This window comes from Thermobia domestica, chromosome 11 (assembly GCF_964235325.1).
Source record: "Thermobia domestica chromosome 11, izTheDome1.hap1.1, whole genome shotgun sequence".
Lineage (NCBI taxonomy): Eukaryota > Metazoa > Arthropoda > Insecta > Zygentoma > Lepismatidae > Thermobia > Thermobia domestica.
The window spans coordinates 34,141,626-34,166,825 of NC_137464.1; the positions used below are offsets into that span (position 1 = coordinate 34,141,626).

The following is a 25,200-nucleotide window of genomic DNA, read 5'->3' on the forward strand; positions in this document are numbered from 1 at the left end:
ATCAAGTTTCTTTTTTAACCATCTTAATTTCTACACCTGAAAATAAATTTTGTAACACATTCAATGAAATAAAATTAGTTGAAATTAGTTATTAACAATCATAAGTAATTAAAGCAATACATTTCTTCAAACAGTGGACAAGAAACGTTTTGGATTTGAGCGACTCGTATGCATTGCTATATATCATTCAGGTAGACAAAATACAGAGATCAATTTAATATTAGTAGTAATGGAACGAAACTGTTGGTGTGTGGTAAAGTTCAAAGGTAAACAAGTGGCTAACTTGTATAGCAATAAAGTAAGTTTACATTAGTAACAGGTTTTACTACATAATTGAGATAGATGACTTATTTTCACGTCAATGTAAGCTACATTTTTGATTGGCTAATAATGAAAATATTGTTATTCTTTTTCAGGTTGGATAACTCAATTCATATCGAAAGTTTCTTGAAACAAGGAAGTCCACAAGGACAAAACGAATGGGAAGTAAAAATTGACAAAATGTTCCAAATGACAAAATCACAGACGCAGATGAGAATAACTGATGAAATATGGCTACAACGGTTGAAAGATAATCCGCATTTGTATAATGGAGAACTTTATAGACTAGCTTCTATCACAGGAAACACATTCAACTTAGGAACAACTTGTTACAAAGACTTTTTGGGAACTAACTATGCACCAAATTGCAAAGAGTTAAGAGAGCTTGGGATTAAGCATGGTAATTCTCAATTGTTCCTCGCAGATCCACTTGGTGTTGGAGCTCTTGTCATAACTAAGGATAACAGGATCGTCCTTATACGACGAGCTGCTTGGACAGGGGAATATCCAGGATTATTGGACAGACCAGGTGGACATCCAGAACCAAAATACGTAATTGATGGGGATGTAGTTTCTGAACTTTTTAGTTCCATATCTCGAGAAGTAATAGATGAAGTCAATTTACCTGCTAATTCTATATCAAGACCGTTGCTAATGGGTTTAGTGAGGAATGAGGAAGCTGGAGGAAGACCAAGTCTTGAATTTCTAATTCAGTAAGTGTGTACCTTCGTACATATTTTGTTGTTTACCTAACATAAATTATAAAGTCTTTGGTAAGACCGGATTTTCTTCAGTCCTTCATGTTATAGGGCGAAACTGACTATTACCACGCAATATTATTTCAAAATACATAATAAAAGCATGCTCTAATTTCAAAAAGTCAGACGAGAGAATGTATCACAGGATTAATTTCTAACAGGGAAACTTATAATTAAGATCTGAGACATTAAACATCTTGGTCCTTATGCAGAGTTGTTTTGACGTATTATTAGTGTCATACTAAAGGCCTACCTACAGCAGGAAACATATGTTAATCGAACTCTTTAGTATGGCACTAATTACACGTCAGAAAGACTCTCTGCATAAGGCCCTTTAAATTTTAAAAAGATATCTACATCGAAAAATAAAAATCAGCTGATTAAGGCATCTTTCACGCTTTACTATAATGATACGCACATTCAAATTAATCAGTCCTTACATCCTAATTCATATTTAAAGATAAGTGCATTCATTCTTCTACGGTATTTCTAAACTAATACAAGTTTTCTCGCTTGCAGATTAGTGAAAAGATTGTATTATTTATTTGAACATAATAATAAAACAAGCAAACGTTTAGTAATAAAAGGTATAGATTAGTAAAAGGATTCCTTTGAACATGATAGTAAAATGAAACAAAAGAACGCCTTTCAAACGTATCTCAGTTGTCAGTTGAGCCTCTCTGTGTACCATACAAAATAATTGTCATATTAAATTCAGTTATCGGAAAAGTCAGTCAATTATGTACGGGTAGTCAAATACACCAACTTTTAATGTTATCAATTAGTCCTCATGATCTGGTATTTACAGGATAAAGGATAGCTACTCAAATTATGTGTTTTAATAGATCCAATAGACCAGTATTTCCCAAACTGTGGGGTTTCCCTTGAGAAGAGTGAAACAGTATAGGTTAGTGAAATGAAATGACTTTTTTAACAAAATTTAACGTCCCACGTTTATGCTATTTAGGCTAAAGGAGACAAATGATTAAGGCAAGTGAATGATGATGGAATAAGTGGTGGAATGAGAATGTGGGAGGAAACGAGAAAACCCGAGAAAGCCCATGGGTACGATGCCCATCCCAAATTTACTTGACCAGAGACACCACGAACCAGAGGTAAGCGCTCTATCACTGAGCCACCGAGCCCCTCGTAGGCAACTAAAATGAAATCAACTGTGAAATAGTTTTTAAATTGCAAATGAGTCAGTTTTTTAAAGACAGTAAATACCAAAACTTTGTATTGAACAAACTTCCTTGAACAGAATGGTGATTATTATTATTATTATTATTATTATTATTATTATTATTATTATTATTATTATTATTATTATTATTATTATTATTATTATTATTATTATTATTATTAAAAATTCAAATGTAGCAATATTGGACAAAGAAAAGAGACAGAAACTGGTACACAAGTTAAAAATGACACAATATCGTCGGAACAAAACACAATAACAGAATGTTTTAAACGGGACCACGCCAAGGTTGGACGACGACAAGCCTGGACACTTTTTGTGTCCAGGCTTGTCGTTGGCCAACCTTGTCGTCAGCGACCCAAAATGAGATATGTCAAAGCATCTCGGGGTCGATCCCGACAAGCCTGGACACCTTCAGGAATGTGTCCAGGCTTGTTGTTGGCCAGCCTCGTCGTCAGCGACCCAAAATTAGATGTGTCCAGGTTTGTCTGGATCGACCATAACAAGCTTGGACACCCCAGGAATGTGTCCAGGCGTGTCGGGGTCGACCACGATAAGCTTGGACACCTCAGGAATTCGTTCGAGTCTGGCGCAAGAGGATAAATTGAGAAGGGTCCAAGCTTGTCGTCGTCCAACCTTGTCGGGAGCGACCAAAATTAAGTGTCCAGGCTTGTCGTCGTCCAACCTTGTCTGCGTCCCGTTTTAAACACATACGGAAAGTTTGAACCTTCTGCCATATTATACAACAAAACGGAAATAAAACAGTTAGGCATGTTGATGATACACTTTATTTAATGTCGATATGCAAAAGTCCACTTCTCTCGCCTATAAGCGGGCAAACATGTATGTAGGGTAAAAATTGTTGTTTATTGAGATAATGTTGCGAATTTAGTTAACACATTACTTGCGTAACTATTACCTTCGGAGAACAAATTAAGAAGTTAGAGATTTGTAATACTCTGTGTTTACATTTGTAAGAAATTAAATAGAAAGTAAAAAAAAAAAAAAAAAAAAAAATGCAAGCAGCTCTTGCATATATGTCTATTCAGACGATATGAAAATCTACTCAGAACACAGCTCATTATAGTTACGTAGTTATAAAAGTAGCAGTTTAGTACTCAATAATCTTGACTGTCTGAACAATTATCATGAGCCCACTCAAAACAAATCATACACTGAAGCTACGCTTGAAGAAAATATTGCATGGTAAGTTGGTGGTATGAAATTACATAGATATAATACACTCTAAAGTGGCAAAACCTGCGTAACAAAGAAAACAGTATTGAATATAAAAATGTAAATTATAGCCAACTAATATCTTGTATTATTGTCCTTCCAGTTTTTTTTTTTTTTTCTGCTCAGTTATAAATTTTCTAAGAGCACAATATGCCTCAATGGAACAAGGTTACTTACACGACCGAACACCTTTTGAATACTACTTGCATTGTTTGTTTGTCTATTGGAACCGGGCAAAGTGAAATAGTTGTACCTTGCCCACCGTCTGTTATTCCTCTTTGTCCGCGTCAGTACGATTCACATTTTATATCTCTGCAAATCAAGGTTTTCATCAATTCACAAAATCGTTCATCTATTTCTAATATGAATAATGTTGAACTCACCTGATTGCAAAATACGGATTTCTATTGAATATTCAGGAACTACAACTCTTTTCTACCTGGCCTTCTAAAAAAGTTGTATTTTCAATTTACACGTTTTTCTTCTATTACTCAGGCGCAACACAGGACGTGAAGTTTTCCGTTACGTCATATTGTCATGTCACTCTCTTCAGTGCTATCCCCTGTGTCTTGAAATATCGCGTTATGTTTCTGGAAATGATAAATTCCACTTTGCCCGCCCTTCCCTTAAAAAGTTTGCGAATAATTCGAGTGAGAACTAAAAAGCATCCAACTGTTTGTAATTTATACATAAATACTTTTTACGTTTAAAAAAGTAACTGAATCAAACTTCAAGTAATTTTTAGAAATAATTCTACAAAATTATCCTCGCTTGTGAATATGGATATTTATTATTAGTAATACGTAATGCTATATCGCTCGATTTCCCATATTCCATATATTTAAAGAGGCAAAAATAGATATTGACAAAAAACATACTAAATGTACAGTCTTCAAAAAATCTTGGCCAGCCGCCTTTCTTTAGAAGACAATATTATTTCAACCGTGCTTGGGAAATTGTAACAACTGGCCTCTAAATACAGACCTTAATAACCCAAAGAAAATCAATTATTTGATTTAATTCCAACTGTAGGTAAAATTACAGGGCTTTTCAAAAAGAAATTGGTGGCCATTTTTAAAAACAAGATTTCAGGTAAAACATATGTTTCTACCTGAAATCGAACTTGAAGTGATATGAACTATAATATTTTTTCAAGGCACGAAAGTTTAATTTCAAAATTAATTCAAGCGAAAAATCCAATGTCCCATTAAAAGTTTCCAACGGGTATTTTCATAAAGGAATTTATATTGTATTTGAGCGCCAAACCACCCATGTAGTTGTCACCAATATGAGTATTGCCGTTTTGTTCGATAATATTTTGTTAGATCGTTAATGAAAGGATCTGTCTTTATCGAAAAAAAAAAAAAAAAAAAAAAAAACGGTGCTGATTTACAGCCTCATCTGAATCAAACGTTATAGCACGCAAGCGGCTTGACGAGAAAGCGAAGGAACTGGATATCTGACCACGAAATAGAACGGGAACATACAATCCGAACTATTTGCGTTTTAATCTGCGAAAAAAAAAAGTATAAAAGTTAAGCTTAGTCCACATGGTCAAATAAAATTTGAACAAGACTTCAAATTTTCATGTTCAAAGAAACATTGTTCAAGACACTTGAACAAAGGTCTTAAATGAATTTTAAAACTTTTGTACACGATTATAGAAGTACTATGTATTATATTGTGTTTTATATACTTTATGGCAGAATAGAATAGAATAGAATATTTGTATTGTCGTAAAGACTTTAACTAGGCAATAGGTCACTATCATCAATTGAAACATACATATACAATTTATGAACAACTATATACTACATTGTAATACTTTATAGTACTTGTTAACAGTGGCATTTACATTCTGGTATTACCAATGAGCACATAAGTTTTGAGATTCAACGAATTCATTTATGTTTCTAAAAAGGGATTGCCACTAGGCCATTATAAAATTTAGTTTTAAATTTATCTATAGGCAAATGATGCATGTACATTGGTCACATATTCATAAATTTACCTATACTTACATAACTTTCTTTAATTTTAGATAGTTTAGAGTATGATTTCTCAATTCGTTTACACGATCTAGTATTATATGCATGTTATATTTTGTCTATAAACGATTGCGGAAATATTCTATTTTGTGTAGATCAATACCATATAAATATACAGATTAATCACAGTCATAATTTTTAACATAGCAAATAGTGGTTTAAAATTCTCATTATTGGACACCCACAAATTAATCTAATAGCCTTATTTTAAGTACACCATTTATATGATGTTGTTACCCCAAAATATAAAATCATACGCTAATATACTCTCAAAAAGTACAAAATGATTAGTTCGAAAATAATTCTTTGGTATTACTTTCTTCTTGTGACTTTTAAGTGTCATAATAAATATATTGTCCTTGATAATTTGCTACACACATATTTTATATGAGGTTTCCAAGACGGTTTATTACCTAGTATAATACCAAGAAATTTTGTTTACCCACATCTTTGTTACGGCAGTCAATAAGATTAAACATTTTTTAGTTTTATATCTGTTTAATAGAAAACTATTATTTTCAAATCATTTCCTGTTTTGTAACACTATATGTTCACTTTGTTTCTCAAGATCTGTTGTATTGTTGGCTATGTTCAGAAAGTTGTATAATCAGCATATCCGATCGATTTGGCACTGATAGATCATTTATCATTAAAATAAAAATTAACGATCCCAAAACAGAGCCTTGAGGTACACCAAATCTTAATTCAACTATTTGTGAGTACTTATATCTTGAAAAATCCTAAAATCCATAACCTTTTAACTTTTTAATTAAAATATTATGTTTCACACAATCAAATGCTTTGCTAAGATCGCAAAATGTAGCAAGCCCAATATCTTTATTTTCAAATATTTTATATTATATACATTATCAACGTATCTATAATCTATAACATCAACAATAGACTGAAATTCATTAATTAATTATACACATTTAAATAGTTAATAACATTTTTTTTTTTACCACTGTCTCAATAATCTTGGATACTATTGGTGTTATGGATATTGGACGATAATAGGAAGCACATGTAGGGTCTCCTTTTCTAAATGCCGGTACAATTTTAGATATTTTGATGAATTAGGGAATATACCTTTCATAGCATATGTTAATATAGATTGCGATAAACTCTGCAATATAATTACCTTTTTAAGGTCATTTGACAAGTCATATACATCCTTGCTATTCGAAGATTTAAAATTATTAACAACTCAAATGATGTCTTCAGGAATCACAAGGAAAAGGCAAGTGTGTACGAATAAATAATTTGTTTAGCCATCCTGGATGGCGTTATTGCCATTCATTTTTAATTTCTTCAAATGAAGTTACATAAAAGATATTTCAAATATAAGGCGAAATAATCACATCATTGATTCTTTTATTACCATCAAACTTGTCAATTATTTTTCAGGCCACTTTGCATTTATTTATAGCATTTTCAATACAGTCTTGAATATAATGCATTTTAAGTTCTATTATTTCATCTTTATACATTTATTTCTTGCGGTATATAACAATTTATTGTATGCATTGGCTTCTCTTCTATACATAATACACCATTATTGCCAATTCATATTGAATAATACTGTATGTATTAATACCACAAACTTCTATCGGGTTTACTTTTCGTATTATCCGTTTTTATTGTGATGTTTTTTAGAAGCAGGTCTCATATGATCTATTTAGAAATATTGCGAAAAAAGTAATTAAATGCATCACTGGCATTCCAAAACAAGAGGCTCATTTCGTACGTGCCTTCTCTAAAATTGCAGAGTGCAATGCAAAACGCAAAAATAAATTATAATTGCTATGCCTGTCATTATCAACTAAGACGCAGATTTTGGGTTGCGTTCAGGCAAACATAGGAACTGCCCCGAAGTGATTGAAAATATGCAAATAGTCGAAACTTTAGAGAACATATCAGTTTTATTTCATTAATTGACAGATACAACACATTTTCATTAATTGGCTCTTGTACATCGAATGTAAGTTAGGTTATCTTATCTTAAGAATACACTATTACTTAGGTATAAAATCGTCCCCTGTGTACGCTATTTTATTTTTCATAGGGCGTACGAAAAACAGAGTGACAACAAGGAAAAAATTGTCGAACCGTTTCCAGAAATTGTGAATCGCTACCACGAGGCAATAAGTGTCTTTTGATGTTATTTATGTTATGGCATCGAAGACTTTGTTTCAAAGAAGAGATTATTGTAAAATTTGTCCTTTTGTAAAATTTGACCTTTTGAGCAGAGTTTCCCTGGAAATGTCTACTCTTAAACGACCAAATTTTCTTTTGAATGGAAGACTTCAAAATATATGATGATGATCTTACATGATATAAATACATATACTGTATAGTGTGGCAACATATTCCATTCAAGCTCCAATAGTTTCAGACATGTGATCAAACTTAGGTCTGGTCTTGAGTTATCATGACGGAACAAAACTGTTTTATGATTAATGAGCTCTGGACGTTTCTGGATAATGAATTCGTTCAAATTGCCGATTCGTTCCTTAGTTGGGGCTAGAAAATCGCGACACATTTAAAAATCCACCACACTGAGAACACAACAATCCACTTCTCACCACCAGTTAGTTGTTAAAAAAAAAAAAAAAAAAAAAAAAATCATTCCCTTCACATTTAATAAATATATCGCAGATGTTTAAACTTGCCATCAAATAAACTACTTTGGGTTCATAAGAAACCCAAGCATCGCTTTATTTATACATATTTCTGGGTATTACCGGGTTCGATGGCCTTAAGCCTGTCACGTATGAGGGATAACTTCCCTCGGCGAACACACTATCTGAGGAAGAAAGAGGCTTGGGACTTGTAAGTTAGGCACCATCTTTTTCTTCATTTCACTATTTCAGTCATTATCATTGCCGTCTCCCGTAGCCTTGGTGCATAATCGTGGAAAGTTTATATATACAGAGCCGTAGCTAGAGATTTCGGCGCCCGGGGCGAAGCAGAATTCGGCGCCCCCTACACTCAACTTACCAATCATTATATATATATATATATATATATATATATATATATATATATATATATATATATATATATATATATATATATAAAAGCAAAACAGCTTTGGTTGTATACAAATTCACTAGAAGTTCGAAAGTTACTACTATTTACAACGCTTCGTACTAACGATAAGAAATGAAATTTCAATACATTTAGACTATGTTCTTTTAATTGTTCGAAATGAGTGACAGTATTAATTGCCTGTAATAACTGTAAACTATTTAATTTTATTCTGTATGTGACGACATCAATAGCATTTTAATTTCGATCTTTTTACGGTAAAAAATATTTTGTGAAATGTAATGGAAATTCAGAAGGAGCCTTCTTTGTGAATTTCTAAATATTGATCGATATAGGTGAAGAATATGTTCAATGTTTGTACTTAAAATCCAAAATACAGGGTTTTCATAAAGTCTGGACGGATTTAATTTGCTTATAATTTTCATAAAAATGCTCATAATGAAATCAAATAAAGTGCAAACGGTAGCGGAAGGGTTAAATTTTTAGTTGGCAACACTGTTAGATAAGCGGCAACTCTGAACACGTTGAGAGAGGGACAGGGAGGGCAAGGGTCAGTTTCTTACCAAATTCCATCCATTGTTTTCATTGTTGTTTCAATGTTGACTGTTAAAAGTAAGTTCTAAGCTATATTGGTGTGTGTGTCTTTTAAAGAAATAAATAAATGAAACACTCCTCTGAGATGACTATTTTTTTTACCGTATCAATGTGTGGACGTAAATGTACCGTAATATGTGGACGTAAATGGCGCCCAGTTGGAGGTGTGGCGGTGAATGAACTGAGCTGGTGCAGATTACAGGTAAAAATTTAATCCTTCCGCTACCGTTAGCACTTTATTTGATTCATATGAGAAAATTATAAGCAAATTAAATCCGTCCAGACTATGAAAACCCTGTATATATTTTGACTACTACATATACCTGAAATTAAAGTAATTATTTAGTACTTAATTTCTTAATGAATGAAAGTTCCGAATTTAAGGTACTTATTATTAATTGACATATTAAAATACACTAACACGTACATATATAAAGAATGTGTGTATGTAGATAGATAAAAACATCACACAACTAGACACGTATGCACAAAATAATATGCTGGCCATACAAAAAGTTGATGAAAAAATGACCCCACTAAATTCCTCCAAATTGGAAGCATTTGATATGCCAATGGAATTTTAAAATAAATCATAGGTAGTGACTAGTGTCTGAAAAAGTCGAACTTCGTTGGGCTAAGTTCTGATCCCTTAAGCCCCTATTCTACAACTGCTTGAAGTTCGAAAATGTTATTGTTCCCCTTGTTTACCTTTATTTTTAATACTCCACGCAAACAGCATCTTGAATGTCCCTTCACTCTTCTCACTTTCATACCTTCATTCTCACCGTCGCACCAAAGTGGGTCCAAACGCGGCAATTCTGAGCAAAAACTCGAAAAATGAAGTAAAAGATTGACTCGATATGATTTGTTATAATGAAAGCTTAATAGTGTACACATAACATAGTGTGCAGGAAAAGAGGTGATAGCAGTTTACAATGAACTCATGGGACGTGTATATGTGGTTATCCGCCGAAGCCGGAGAGGCGCTGCTTAGCGACAGAAGATAGGAAATTGACTTTGAATGCGACTATTCCTACATTGCGTGTAGATATTCAGTGGCTGGTAAACATGGTGACACGACCGACATGTATGTATCGTTTTGTATATTCAGAATGTTGATGTGATGTGTAGTCAATAGTCATATTTGCAATGATGCTAATATCATTATCATATCCCTATGATAATCTCCTACTTAATATCATATTTGGAAAATGCTGTGATACTGAAAGCATATAAACTATGGTCAAACGATAGAATGGCATTTTAGTAGAAAATATGGCATAATAAGTCTGTGATTTTTTAATATGTCGTAGCGGAAACATTGTTCTTACTGTATGCAAAGAGAAAACCTGCACATATTCGCACTTTTGGGAAGTATAGCACATGAAAATGTTTGAAGAAAACCGTATTCTGGATGCAATGCTGCTTTTGAATTTAGCTGGGATAAATGAGAGTAAGTGTTAGATTATTAGACGTGTGATCCCCATGCACGCAGTGACGAAGTTGAATATAGGCCCCAGACCTCGTTGGGGGTTTCGCCTCCAGGACCCATCTTGTTTCCAACATCTAGTCATACTTTTCTGGCATTCACCAACAGAATTAAACTCTAGTCAAACATATTTGATTAATGGTGGTGACATTTTGAAACGCCAATGCTAAACAATCTATAGACCATAACGTAGAACCATATTAAAAATGGTGTTGATCAATTTAGTATTGTGTTTTTTGTGATGCGTACACAGAAGTGACATTGGAATCAACTGTAATGAGCCTCCGCTCGCTCCAGCTGAGAATGTTCCAATCAAGCCCTGAAATGATCTCACGTAATGGACGATGAGATATATAAAACAACCTGAACAGTTACTGATGCTTGTAAATCATAATATGTTTAATATATCTGATAATATATTCATATCGAGAACTTGTGATGAGATAATTTTTATATTGAAGTGTCCTTGCATCTTCATTGTCATAACGAATCCTCCACAACTTTGAAATAATTTTGAGAAGCAAGAACTTTTCTTCAATTTTATTACTCTTCAGTTGTAAAATGAATAAGTACACTTTTTCCTTTCATGCGTAAGAATATAAGCCAATCATAAATTGCCAAATGAAAGCATATTGCCCACGCTTTTCTTTATGCCAATCACATAATCTGTTATATAATTTAGGCGCCAATATAAGGAATAGACCTATTTCATTTTATGATGTAAAACTCTATGCTTTTGATGAAATAATGTCCAAATAACATTATTGTAGCTACTGCACACACCAAACTAATTTGTTTTCTTTCAATTTTCTGCTTCATATTGCGAATTCTTATTTTTGCCAAGAATTCAGTGCTTTGGCCCCACTGTGCGTCGTGATTAATCCGATTGGGTAGATAAAAAAAAGTTTTGAACTAAGCAAACTCATCACTGTTAAAACGCCGACTTTGATCGTTTCTGATTTTAGAAATGCTCCTGCATCAGTGGCGTATTTAAGGGGGCTTCGGGGCTTAACCCCCCCCCCGAAATCTTACTTACTATAGCAAAGTATATGAAATATCTTGCAGAATTTTCACATTTTCAGGCAAAGCCTCCCCCGAAAGTTAGCAAAGCCCCTTCCGAAAAAATCGTAAATACGCCACTATCCTACATACACTATAAGTCATTACTCGGGACCTTGTATACCACATGTCATTAAGAAATCATCTATAATAAACTCTTTAAGTAATAAGTAAAAACTTGTTGTGACTTATTTAAACTTTTGGATTGCGAGCGAAGCGAGCAAGAAAATTTTTAAGAAATATACGTATTTCATTGATAACCGACAGCAATATTGATCTAATAGGGCGCCAATACTTTCTAGGGGCGACTCGTATTTTACTCATGTCCAACACCACTTTTTCTTTCTCCTTGCTCGTTCGGCGCCCCCTTGCTATCAGCGCCCGGGGCGGGCGCCCCGCTGGCCCCCCCTTAGCTACGGCTCTGTATATATATATATATATATATATATATACAGTGGCGGATCCAGGATATGATCAAGGGAGGGGCTAAGCCATAGTTTGCCGTTTTATCCAGTGTAAAGCAGGATTGAAGTCCATTTTATCCAGTGTAAACCTGAACGTCAAGGGGGGGCTATAGCCCCTTAGCCCCCCTTGTATATATATATATATATATATATATATATATATATATATATATATATATATATATATCTTAACTTGGTTTTAGCAACCGTCTCATTTAGTCAACAGGGATATCAAACAAAGGATTCTATCCAACCATGAGGGAACTCATTTTCCCATTTTGAGTTTATTGAACAGATATTAAAACTACTAATAGTAATATAACAACTTCATTTACAAAAGATCTGTATTATTGTCAGTTATATTTAAGTAGTAACAACATATATTTTTGTTTGTGATTTTAAAGCCTCATCTTATGTAAAATATTGTTATATCTTATTTTCTGCTTGTTTTTAGTTGTACTTTGGCGTCTGACGATATCCGCCAATTGTACACAAGGGGCGACCAACCAGAAGCAGATGAAACAACTGAAGTAATCTTCATCACATGTGATGAAGCCAAACAATTATCATCTTTAAACATTTGGAATCAACTAACTCCATCAACAAAAGGTGCTTTATATTTGTATTCACAGATTAATTAAATGGACAAATAAAATGAATGTTTGGAAATGACCTGGTGTGGGGATGCGCACGAGACAAGGCTGTCCCATCTGGAAAAAGTATAGTGAAAATGAAGTCGTCGTCTTCTTTTTTTTAAAGTTTCTATTGAAAGAGATCTTTGTCTGGTCTCGTGCGCAACCCAATTTAGTCTAACATTATTTGTGATACTACAGAAATTCTGTATTCTTGTCGAAGTGCCTACCTCTTACTGCAAACAATTCCTGTCCCTTCTCGAGTTTTAAAATCTTCGTAGTTAACATCAGAAGAGCAGAAATTGGTACGCCTTTCCTTGGTCAACCAGTTTGACCTGTGAAACCTGAAATATCAGGTAACAATAGTGTCCAACCTTCACTAAACGACGATTCCAAAACGTTTATCTAAATTTTTCAAGGCACTGTCAAAGTGTCAAGATGATACATTTGAAATCTGAACAGCTTTTGGATTCCTAGAACAGGGAAAGTTGCTTCCTCCAGGGAAACTTTTTATAATTTGCTTTACAGAAGTGGGTATATTTGTATTTCAGTTTGATCCTGTAAAAGTTACAAGAGAATTGTATCAATAAGAATAATTCAAAAGCAATTTCTACAGAGCAGTTCATTTTCCTCCCTTGATATGTACCAAGGGACAGAGAGCGGTGTACCTAGGGACAACATTAAATCAAATGATAATCGATTGTTTTCAGCGATTAATTTGTTTCTCACGAATAAACGATAAAAAACACTATACAGCAAGGCGCAAAATTTCGAAGTCAGACGCACTCGTCAATCCAAAAATGATCGTCGTCAGTCTCTCACGTACAAATTTTGAGAGCCCTCCGCCCCCAGCCTTTGGTTTGACAAAGAAAGAGATTCCGTGTCCGATGTGGACTTCACATTCCGTATTTTCTCTCTCATAATACAGGCTCCAGACATAAGACCCGTAGGAACGGCGCGTCTGACGGCTGTTCTCTTCTAATTTAAAGTTTATGCTTAAAAACTAATCAAAAAATCGTGGGTAGACATTTTGAAAACCGGCGGCTTGGGTGCAGTGTTGCCATCTCTTATCTTGCATTTTTCCTCCTTGCCGGATATTACTGAATGAAATTTCCTTGCTATGTTCATGAATACTCTCTTCTAAACTGGAATTCGGGCTTTAAAAGCAATAAAAATAACCATGGGTAAACATTTTGAGAAAACAGTTAGTTTGTTTGCAGTGTTGCTATCTCATATATCAGGTATGTAAGACATACTCGTAATTACGTGAAATTAAATATATTTAAGGTTCAAGGTAAATTGGAAGCTTTGGACACTATATTTCAACTTATTCGTTTTTAATCCACCCTAGAACATTAAAATGAAAGCTACTCTCTGACAGAAACCGGGAATATTACTATGAGGAAAAGCTACGCACCAGACTCGCATTTCCAGTCGCCATGGCAACCTGGACAACAGGATTACAAATTAGATTTCTGGGCTTTCGGTATCTGTGGCCATGTTTGCCTGTCACGTATGAAGGATTACACTATTTATCCTCGGCGATCACACTATTCAAGGAAAGGGAAGGAAGCGGCCTGGGACCTATATGTTAGGTATCACCCGGCATTTGCGTGGTGTAGAGGAGGAAAAACCTTTACTCAGGATGGCTAGCCTGAAAAGCTTTTACATTTTTTCGACCGTGCTCCCAACGGGATCGAACCCGCAACCGCTTTCACCAAAGACGAGAGCGTTAGCAAGAGGCCACTTTCTATACAGTGTATCTTAATATCGTAGACATTAATTTTTATGTATCTTGTTCAAACGGGGAGGGGTTACAATCTGAAACTCTATCTTGCGTAACTATTTTCAACATAGAGTGTTTGCGTATGAAAAAGCTCATGCTCCGAATTGTCTCTTCCTTCCAATCGTGAAACATGGCGGCAGCTATGATGCTGTGGTCATTTGTAACTTATATAGCCCCACTACTTTTCGAGCCTTAGTCTTGTTATGTAATATACGTAAAAGTATCCTTCAAAATGCATAGCTATGTATTCCTGGTCCTCTTCTTACTAATCCAAAGAAGCTGGTTTCCTTATCCTACGAAGAAAGTGCGTTATCAAGTGTTGTCTTTTTTTCACCTGAAAGACTGGTTTTCTTAAGGATTTAAAATACATGAATAAACAAATATAAATAAATGTGATTTAACGCTAAGTTTGCATCATATATATATATATATATATATATATATATATATATATATATATATATATATATATATATATATATATATATATATATATATATATATATATATATATATATATAGTGGGTTGTGTGTGTGTGTGTTATTTACGATTGACGAATTAAATGTGAATGAAAGTAACTATTCTCCATGTATCTATACAAAATCCTAGCGAATCTCTGAACGAAATCTCATATACACAGGACACGGAAGAGTACCACAATCAGACATCGATAAATTATTCCTTATTCTACATAAACGAAACAAAAATATACTAAAAGCCCTTCCCGATGGTCTAGTAGCTAGAGCCTATGCCTTTAGTACACGTAATCTCGGGTTTGATTCTCAGTTAAGAGTGCATTGAAATTAGAAGGCACTATGATCGTTCGGATATCGCGAACTGTAGGTCCACATCCCACAGAGCTTCGATGCTCAAAAGAAACACTAAACTTGAAAAGACAATCCAGCTTTAAAACAGAGAATGAAAGACGTATCGCTTCATTAAAAGCTACAGCCTGCCGAAGTTCGAAAAAAAAAAAAAAAAAAAAAAAAAAAAAAACTTTTGAAAAGTATCTTAACCTTGCCGTACCCACTCAACACATATACAGGGTGTTTCAAAACACCACCGACAACGTTTGGGAGGTGATTTCTGACACCAAGATAAGACAGAAAGTACAGACCATCCTGGGTGCAAATACTACCTTTCGGAGTTATAAGCTGCCGAAAACATGAAAAAATGAATTTTGAAGGTCCATAGCTCCAAAACTATGGGACCTACCGTAGTCGGGTCAAGACTTCACTTAGGAACTACTATGTGCCCTATCCAAAATTGCATGTTTCAGAATCCTAAGGTACTCACGAAGCAATTTTTATAGAGGGAGTTTTGCAACGAGCATATAATTTGAAGTACTCTCAAACTACCTCTATAAAAATTGTTGTGGAAGTACCGCAGGATTCCTAAACATGGATACTTGAACAGGGCACATGCTAGTTCCTAAGTGAAATCTTGACCCGACTACGGTAGATCCCATAGTATTGAAGCCATAGACCTTTAAAATTCATTTCTTTCATGTTTTCGGCAGCCTATAACTCCGAAATGACGGATTTCTGCACCCAGGTTGGTCTATACTTTTTGCCTTATCTTGGTGTAAGGAATCACCTCCCAAACGTTGTCGGTGTTTTGAAACACCATGTATATAAACACAACGAACAGAAACTTCATTTCTTATTAATTCACGCAAGAGAACATTATGTTCGTACTTTGAACATCACCCCTTCCTCATATTCACGGTTTCCAGTTGTTACGTCCGAACTTCCATTCTGAGCGCATGAATAGTTAGTGTCAGTAAACTCAGTTTCTGCGTCCTTAGCCATATCGGTTAGCGATATGATGAGAACGTAATACCATATGATTATCATCATATGTAATCTAGAAGAAATCCATGTTGTTGATGGAGAATTGTAAAAACTAACGTTTCTGATATAATGCCCTCAATTAAAGCGCGTCTTCTATATTTACTTAAATGCGTTGATTCATTTATGATATGCGACTGTGTGTAGTAAGAGTTGTTATATAATAATGATGATTATATATAGTGTGGCTCAAAAGTAGGTATACACCCGTGCATTGATCAAGTATAACGTTCTAGTCTATGGGTTTATTTGCTTCTACTGTTTCGAGCTTAATGTATAAGTAAAAAGACATTAAGAACAAATAAAGAAACTAGGTCTACCTGTTTGATAACAATGAAATACAGTGAGCTGATCAGTACGGGACTGTATACGTACTTTTGGGCCACCCTGTATATGTTTTATTGTTTACGACGAATGTAGTATGAAAAGTTTTATCGGAATACTAAAACACACATTATACCTGCGAATACACTGAACAATATGTTGTTCATAAGCTGGTGTAACCTGAATTCTGTGAGGACGTTTTGTAGTACTACTTTCGTTTTTGCTTGTCTACAATTCTAGTGTAAACTCAGAAAATAAAATTATTGCTAATTAAGAAACTCTGGTGTCAGGGTCATTTCTTCGGTTGCGAGCTTGTAGGGAAGGACCGTGTCTGATGCGGACCAGATGATGTCAGATATCACAATCTGTTCGAATCATCGCAGATAATCGATTTTATCAAATAGTAAATACACTTTATATTACACAGTGCATCGTCGTGTTGTTATAGGTACGCAATTTCTGAGATTGGTTGAGTGTTAGAACGGAAATCTCCAGTATTTGGATACTCGAGAATATCGCAGCAGTAAAGCACACATCGTCACGACGTCCCGCTGCTAACCATGCTCTTACCTTGGGGATATTTGAGCGGAGTGCATGAAGAATGCTGCACGCCGATCTCAATTTTCCCCACAAAATAATGGTTGTAAAGGAATTGCAAGAACATGACTAGTTCAACTGGTAGGATACTTGTGTACACATTTTCACGAATATTCTAATTGGTATTCTGCTCACTGTGCAGCCCATTTCATCTATCGGGATTTGTAACGGTAATTTTCAAAATTGGGTCGCACAAAATCAAGGGCGCAGTCGGCGATCTGTGCATAGTCAGCGTGCAAATGTTTGATGTTCTGTTGGAGAACTCAACATCAGTCCCGTACTTTTCGAGGAAGAAGATGCAACATGACTTACGTGCGCGCAACCCAAAGTTTGATTTCGTGTATCTTTTGAACCAAGAACGATCAAGACCTGAGATTTGAAACAAATGTAAGCGTGCTCTATGTAGATATTTTCGAGATCAGTACCGATGTTGGAATTTGTAACACTTCTGTGTAGTAACGAAGGAAACTATTGAAAGTGTAAAATAAAAAATGTACAAAATAAAAAAAAATCAATATTCAGTTGCAGGAAACTGATTTGTTGTGGGCGAATCTCTGTGTATATGTGCAGTATGCATCACCATTTACCCGTTGGTGCAAAAATATGACAAAGTTGATGCAGTGTTGCCATATAAAAAGGCTATTTAATGCAAGTCCTTAAAATGGGTGTTTTTGACAAAAACGTGGCTCCCACAAACACTGTTGTCGTAAAATTACTGCAACAGGTGTGCTTTAGGTTAAGTAATGATAAGCAATGAGAATTTGCACATAATTGATAACCTGAGTTTTATACAAAAATTTGCGATACAACAATTACTCACCTGCAGATGGCAATTCTGAATCCTCGTAGAAAGAGAAAGGCGCTTTACAGCAAATGTTAAGGGAATTTTTTGGTGACCACATCATCTCCAAAAATTTGTGGCCCTCCCGGTCTCCGAATTTAACATCACCTGACTTTCTTATCGGGTTACCTGAAAAATGTGGTGTACAAGAATAACCCCACGGCCATTTAGGAACTGAAAACGAACATTGAAACAGAAATTCAATCTATCACCAGGAACACTGTTAAAAAGATGCCAAGAAACATGGTGAAGCGTGTAAATTTGTGTCAACAAGAACGCGACAGCCACTTCGAGCATTTGCTGTAATGTGCCCTTCTCTTTCTACAAGGATTCCAGGGTTGCCAGCTGTGGGTAATTTTTTCATCGCAAATTTTTGCATGAAAACTCAGGTTATCAACTATGCGCAAATTCTCATTGTTTATCATTAATTAACCTAAAATACAGCTGTTGCAGTAATTTTACGACAAGTGTTTGCATGGGCTGCGTTTGTCAAAAAACACCCATTTTACGAACTTGCATTAAATAGCCATTTTACATGGCACCACTGCATCAACTCTGTCACATTTTCGCACCAATGGATAAGCACTGATATATATACTACACATATACACAAAGGTTCATCCACACGATATCAGTTTGCTGCAACTGAATATTGATTTTCTTCATTTTGTACATTTTTTCTTGTAGTTTCGATAGTTTCTTTCGTTACTACACAGAAACGTTACAAATTCCAACATCGGTACTGGTCTCGAAAATATCTACATAGTACGCGTACATTTGTTTCAAGTCTTAGGTCTTTATCGTTCTTGGTTTAAAAGATACATGCAATCAAACTTTGGGTTGCGCAGCTTTACGGACACACTGTAGATCCCAGACTTACTGAAGGAAATGCACTTCTGTGGTTCTAATAAGATGGAGCTACTACCCACACGGCCACAACTTCTCGGGAAATGTAGTGACAAATGTTTCCACGCCACCTCGGTAACCAATTCTTTCCCATCGCGATTTCTTTCAGGACACCTAAAGATTGCCTCAACACAGGCCACAGCGAAATGAAGAACTCATGTCAATCTCCTTGCGGAGCTTCACAGTGAGGCTACAAAAGTGAATTGCTCGTGAAGGTAAACATTTGAGTGATACCATCTTCAAAACTCGTTAAGACTATATGTATGCTATGGTATTATTCTGCATGATGGCAAAATATAACGATGACCAAAATCCATGTTGTTAATTTTACTAACATCTCAGAAAGGATATATCATTATTCCGGATCCTGTATCTATATAATCTGCATCTACAGCAACATAAATAGCTTGTATCCATATAGGTCATAATAGATAGTATATGTTACATCAATATAAATTCATAATTGTTGTATGGTTCTTAGCTTTTCCTTTATTTTGAAAATATGAAAAATTTGTGGGTGTCATACCTTCTTCATAAGTTAACTTATTGAGTACCATCATGCTATTTATTTTTATTACAAAATTAAAAGTATACATTATTTTCTTCAAACCTATATTAGAAAGATATGTTTCCTTCTCCGACTTAACTTCCTATAGAGACGAAAGAGTAAGTACAATATAAAGAAGTGTCATATTTATGGTGGGGTTCACACTTCCATTTGAATAAAAAGTTTCAAATCACTGGTAATAATTGAGAAAAAAAGTTGTTTTTTATTATACAAATGATGGAATATGATAACTATCACCGTAACAATACCGAGTGAAAAAAATCAGTACTGTTACACACAAGATTGACTGTGCACACAGCAATCGTAAAGACCAGATTCAGACTAACAATGAGTTAACTGCTACGTAACTTAGAAAGTATACATTCCCAGTTCTTCATACGTTACCACAGATATTTACACAAAATGCTACTAAAAGAATGGGTACCGTGTACTTAGTTTTAAATCAAAACAACAGAACGAAGAAAGAAAAAAAAAAAAAGTTCTGGAACTTATTTCTTTACGAACAATGTTACATGTTTGTTTCTTCTTTTTGAAATTCCACAAACATCATGACATTTAAATTCCAGAATATACAATCTTGAATACACTGGAAACATTTACGAAAAAATGTGCTGTCTTCAAATATAAATTCAAACTCCTCTCGGTTTCCTTGAAAAAGGAGATAAGTTATATTATGAAAATACTTTTGATCCAAGAATCTGTATATAAAAAACGGTTTTGTCCTGTTAACGCATTTCATTTCATTTTGCATTTCTTGTTGTGTCTATATATTACTTATATATATATATATGAATAACATTAAAAATAGAGTAAAATTCCAGATACATTTTACTTCATGTATTTTTAATACTTCGCGCAGCATTGAATTACCAGAAACTTGATCCATGCACACTAGAGCATTTATTGCTACTAGCAGTTAAGACAGATGATGACAATCTTATAATACTGAAATCCAAAAATATATAAGATAATAACCTGAGCAGAAAAAAATAAAATAACAGAATAAAACCTCTACAAAAAAAAGAAAGCTGAATAGACAGACTTACACAGTTACATGATTCTATTATGTTTTCCCACCAAAATTCGTCAGGTACACGCCTTTATTATTAACACTGTGGTAAGGTTAGCAAAAGTGCATTTTACTTCATTGTTGTGTACTGTTTTCACTAATTGATTCTGCCAATAATTTTTCCGGCACACTCACAATAGAAGTTGTTTTTAATTACTGTTGCCGTATTATTTACACATCGAATGTACAATTGTGGTCAGTGAGGTTTCTCTTCACTGTTAACACTTTCCTTTCAAGTTGACAAATTCAATTATATTAGGGTCACAGACCGAACAAACTTGATTTCTACGATTTATTTATTTATTTTCCAAAGTATTGGGTGAAAATTTCAGAATGCATATTGTAGAACACATTATATACACCTACGAGCTTTCTTTGATTGGGGTGGTTCCAAATCATCTTCATTTAACTTAAGATCCAGCTCTCGACATCGCTTTTGGAAGTACCGGCACAAGCGGATACCAGCTCTGAAACAAAATAAAATATATCATCAATATCTAGGTTTCATACGGCAAAATATAATTAACAAGTACACTAGAACCCTGCTGTAAAATAATTCATTAGCTAACAAAGTGCAAGGAACAATACGCAGATGTCAGTACAACCGGTTAAGCATTTACACTACTTCTTTTCTCAGCAGCTTTGAATTTAAATTATCAAATTCAAGATAGTTTGCTTTAAGCTGGAGAGCACTATGTCTTCTTACAGAAATATGTATCTAAATAGCTGTCTCCTGCTTCTCGATCAAATAATAATCCATATTTACCCATTTTCGTTGCAACTGTAGTGTTCCAGCAGTTACAGAAAGTGTCTCACCAACATTTAAAATCATTACATTTTAAGTAAAGCAAATTAGACATAATGATTAAATTCTGTGGTCAAATGCCTAATGTTCTTGCTTTTAGTGCAGCAGAAAATCGGTTCCGCTTTTTATTTAAAAAGGTTTGCTTCATCGTTTAACTTACTTGGAAATGAGTATAAGAACAGATGCCGGCCTCGGCGAAAATCACATTGGTTTTAGTACAGCCAAAAAAACTGTTTCTGAGAAAACGGAAATGTTGGCTTTTCTAGAAACCGGTTTCCGATTTTGTCCATCCTTTGCAAGTTTCTTCAGACTTAGTGAAGCGAAAGAACAAACCTTGATGATTGAAAGAACCGTTTAAACACAAAGCAACTCTTAAGTCGCTAAGAAAAATGCTATAGTAGGGGTGAGAGGAGGATAAGTAAAATAAAATAATGCATCTGCGTTAAATTTTAGGAACATGCATATATGTAATTATTAGAGACGAAACTTTTTCACTAATGCGATATATGCGAAATATTAAAAAATGAGTATATGTTTCAGGAAATTTCAAACTTTTCGTTTCAGAGTCAGAAATCACGTTTATATTATCGCGAACTTCTGAGAAATTCGGCATTACTTGTGATAAATGCGAATGAAAACGAAAAAGTGAAATAATTGCTAATAGTAACTAAAAAGCGCATTTCCAATATTATTTATCTTGAAAATCATTGCATTTTGCCGAAAATGTGCACGACGCTAAATTGCATGATCTGCTGTGTGTTTACCGTGAATTTAAAAGTAAGGTTATTGAAGTTCTCAAGAGTGACGATAAGGAAGCTGACATTGTATCATTGTTAAACAGTTTAAAAGTTAACCACAAGTTTTTTGCTGTCAGCTCGTTACGTTTAATATAGTTGCCAGGCTCTAGTGTTGGTGCCAATACATTCTTTTCCAAGTATAATATGATTATTACTGACAGAAGAACAAACTTAAAAGAAGAATTAGTAATGTTTTGCTTTAACTAGGGATGAGGTTAGAGGAAGTGTTTATATATTTAATTAATTTCTGTATTTCAGTGAACATGTGCACTAGAATGTGCACTTAATCAAGGTATATCCTAATTTTTGTATTAGATACACCTTACTACCAAACATATACTGTTTACGAGTACCATCATTTAAAAACCTTGTGCTACATTTAAAAAATAAGTTAAATCAGTGCGACATAAATGCGAAAATTGTGATAATGCTACAAAATATCAAAATTGTTGCGGAAAAATTTCGTCTCCTCTAGTAATTATACATGAGTAAGTTTCTCTATTCTTTCTCTCCCCAATACCTAAGCATCAACTCATCCCATTAGTTTTATTTTCCTCCACTAACCATAATTTCAACTTCGAAACATTATCACGTGACTGAATTCCAATATGGCGCCCGTGTAGCTACTCATTTCGTCATTCATTCGATTTTTTCCTGAAAAATCAACGACAAGGATACTGTATGTATCGTACGAACTCAATCGATCTGGATTTAACTTGGCACGGTGAACACCCCGACCTACTATACAATCTTGTGAAGAATTATCGTATGCAGACCATTGGTTCCTAAATTATACCTAAAATAAAAATCAAAGTAAGGACTACTGATCACGACTTGCGTTAGTTCTGTTCTTTCTTTCCTTTACTTGCTATTTATTCCGCTATGGTGACGGCATTTAGCGGAAAGGTATTGACATTTCTCTTTTTCTTCTTGTTCAGATAGTGTCTGCTGGGCACTGACCTGATCTCACTGTGCCCAAATAGTACTTTACCTGATATCAAAAGATTTTGAATTTCTTGTGGGATGAGTATCAGAAAATCAAGCAGATAAATTAAAATCAATCATAAATATAGTAACAACTTTCGTATTACAATTCTGACATTATAACCAGATTACTGTTTTAAACAAGCAGAAAAAGTAGACAAAATGGCGGCCGTGTAAGTACTAGAATTTTCAACTACCGTATTTGCTGGCATATTAAACGAACTTTTCTCTCTAAAAATAAACTCAAAAACTGGGCCCGTCTTATAAGCCGATACAGTGATTTTGATCATTCCAGTGGGTACAATTGAATAACTAAATAAGTGCAGTATGAATACAATCGATCCATTTTGCATTTCATGGTGTGTATGGATTTTTTTCAGATGTGCTTGTTTTTCTACATTCAGTTAATTATTAACTCTATTTGTTATTTGCTAAAAATATCACTTTTTTTAAAAAAAAATCATTGTAATAAAGAGTGAAAATATTTTTGTTTCAAAACTGAATACGGAAAGTGCAGTGAGTCTTATATGGTAATATTTATTAGAATTTTTAGTATTTGAAACAGTTTATACTATAGATAATTTATATTTTGCTGTGATTTTTACAGCATATAGATCAAGTAGAATATATACAATGCTACTATCGTTACTTATTTTTAACATTTTAAACCTTTCAATATACAACCGGCAATTCGGACTCATGTCCGTGCCAACATTTGAATGTATTTAATAATTAAAACAAGTATGACGTAACAGCAAACTTAGCGATATAGTCGACTAGGTTCGACTTCAAACCATTTATAACCGTTAGGACTGAGAAAAAATAAAGGGAAGCCTCATCAAGGTGAGGGAGAGCTTGAAAATTCTTGCTTTCAAATACTAGCCAGCCAAAACATCTACTAGCCAGACCAAATGGTGCATATCCTGTTTCACCTTGATTGATCGGAAATTCACGCCAGGAAAAAGTTTTCTTTCTTTCAGGAGAGGAATGGGTCTGTGTACAATGAAGAGGTTGTTAAGAAAACAAAACTGTATCAGTTTAATAATGTGGGTAATGCTTTGCTCCGAGTTTTATTTACCTGACACAGACTTAAAATATGGAAATTCTTGCTTCCCTCAAGCCTTCAGCTCGTCTGCACGCTATCAACATCTTTTGGCGACAATAGGAGACCATGAACTACTGGGAATTAACATGACAGACATCTTGCGTTTGTATTAAGGATTAGGAATATCTAAATATTTTTGGTTGGATGTTTGTATAACCCGTAACTCTTAACTGTTTTGAAGTTTGCACATCAGCGTTACTGAAAGACTGATTTGGATTCATAATAGGGATTCCAGGTGTATAAACTAAGATAGTTTGAAATCACATACATAGATGCCAACTAAAGGCATATGCGTCGCTACGATGCGTATCACTACCTCATTAATAGTTATAATGGGCAAACCAGCATTCCAATGAGTCCAAAATATGCTGGAATGAAGTTTTTTGATGAAACATGGGTAGCACTTCGCACACACATATACACACAACAACAGGTACTGAAAGACAGATAATGAGGTGAGAAACACCAACATTTGCAAACCTATATTTGAAAATGATGGAGTCATGTTTTGGGGTGGTATAGTATGGATATCAGACCCTATTTCAGGACTATTAACCACACAGAATACTCCACCATTTCGCAGTAAATATGGTGCTGAATTTAATATTTGTGGACAATAACGCTCAAACTCATCATGAAGCACCAATATTTTCCTTTTGCGGGAGACTGATCGCGGCTTGAAATGACCACCGGATTCAACATGACTACACTTGA

General features: G+C 34.4%; 2 protein-coding genes across 4 annotated transcripts in view; one reads left to right on the plus strand and one right to left on the minus strand.

Annotated features, from left to right (window-relative positions):
- The window catches only part of LOC145664026 (uridine diphosphate glucose pyrophosphatase NUDT22-like), a 140,973-nt gene extending 127,560 nt beyond the window's left edge, over positions 1-13,413 (plus strand). Inside the window, exons 2-3 of the mRNA XM_081730328.1 lie at positions 417-1,034; positions 12,676-13,413. Of these exons, the coding sequence (XP_081586454.1) occupies positions 417-1,034; positions 12,676-12,862 (805 nt within the window). The 3' untranslated portion in view covers positions 12,863-13,413. The remainder of the gene's footprint in view (positions 1-416; positions 1,035-12,675) is intronic.
- Positions 13,414-19,895: 6,482 nt separating this feature from the next.
- The window catches only part of Acf (ATP-dependent chromatin assembly factor large subunit), a 113,995-nt gene continuing 108,690 nt past the window's right edge, over positions 19,896-25,200 (minus strand). For all 3 annotated transcript variants that reach the window (XM_081730331.1, XM_081730330.1, XM_081730332.1), the window contains one exon: positions 19,896-21,262. In XM_081730331.1, coding sequence (XP_081586457.1) covers positions 21,148-21,262 — 115 coding nt within the window. In that variant the 3' untranslated portion in view covers positions 19,896-21,147. The remainder of the gene's footprint in view (positions 21,263-25,200) is intronic.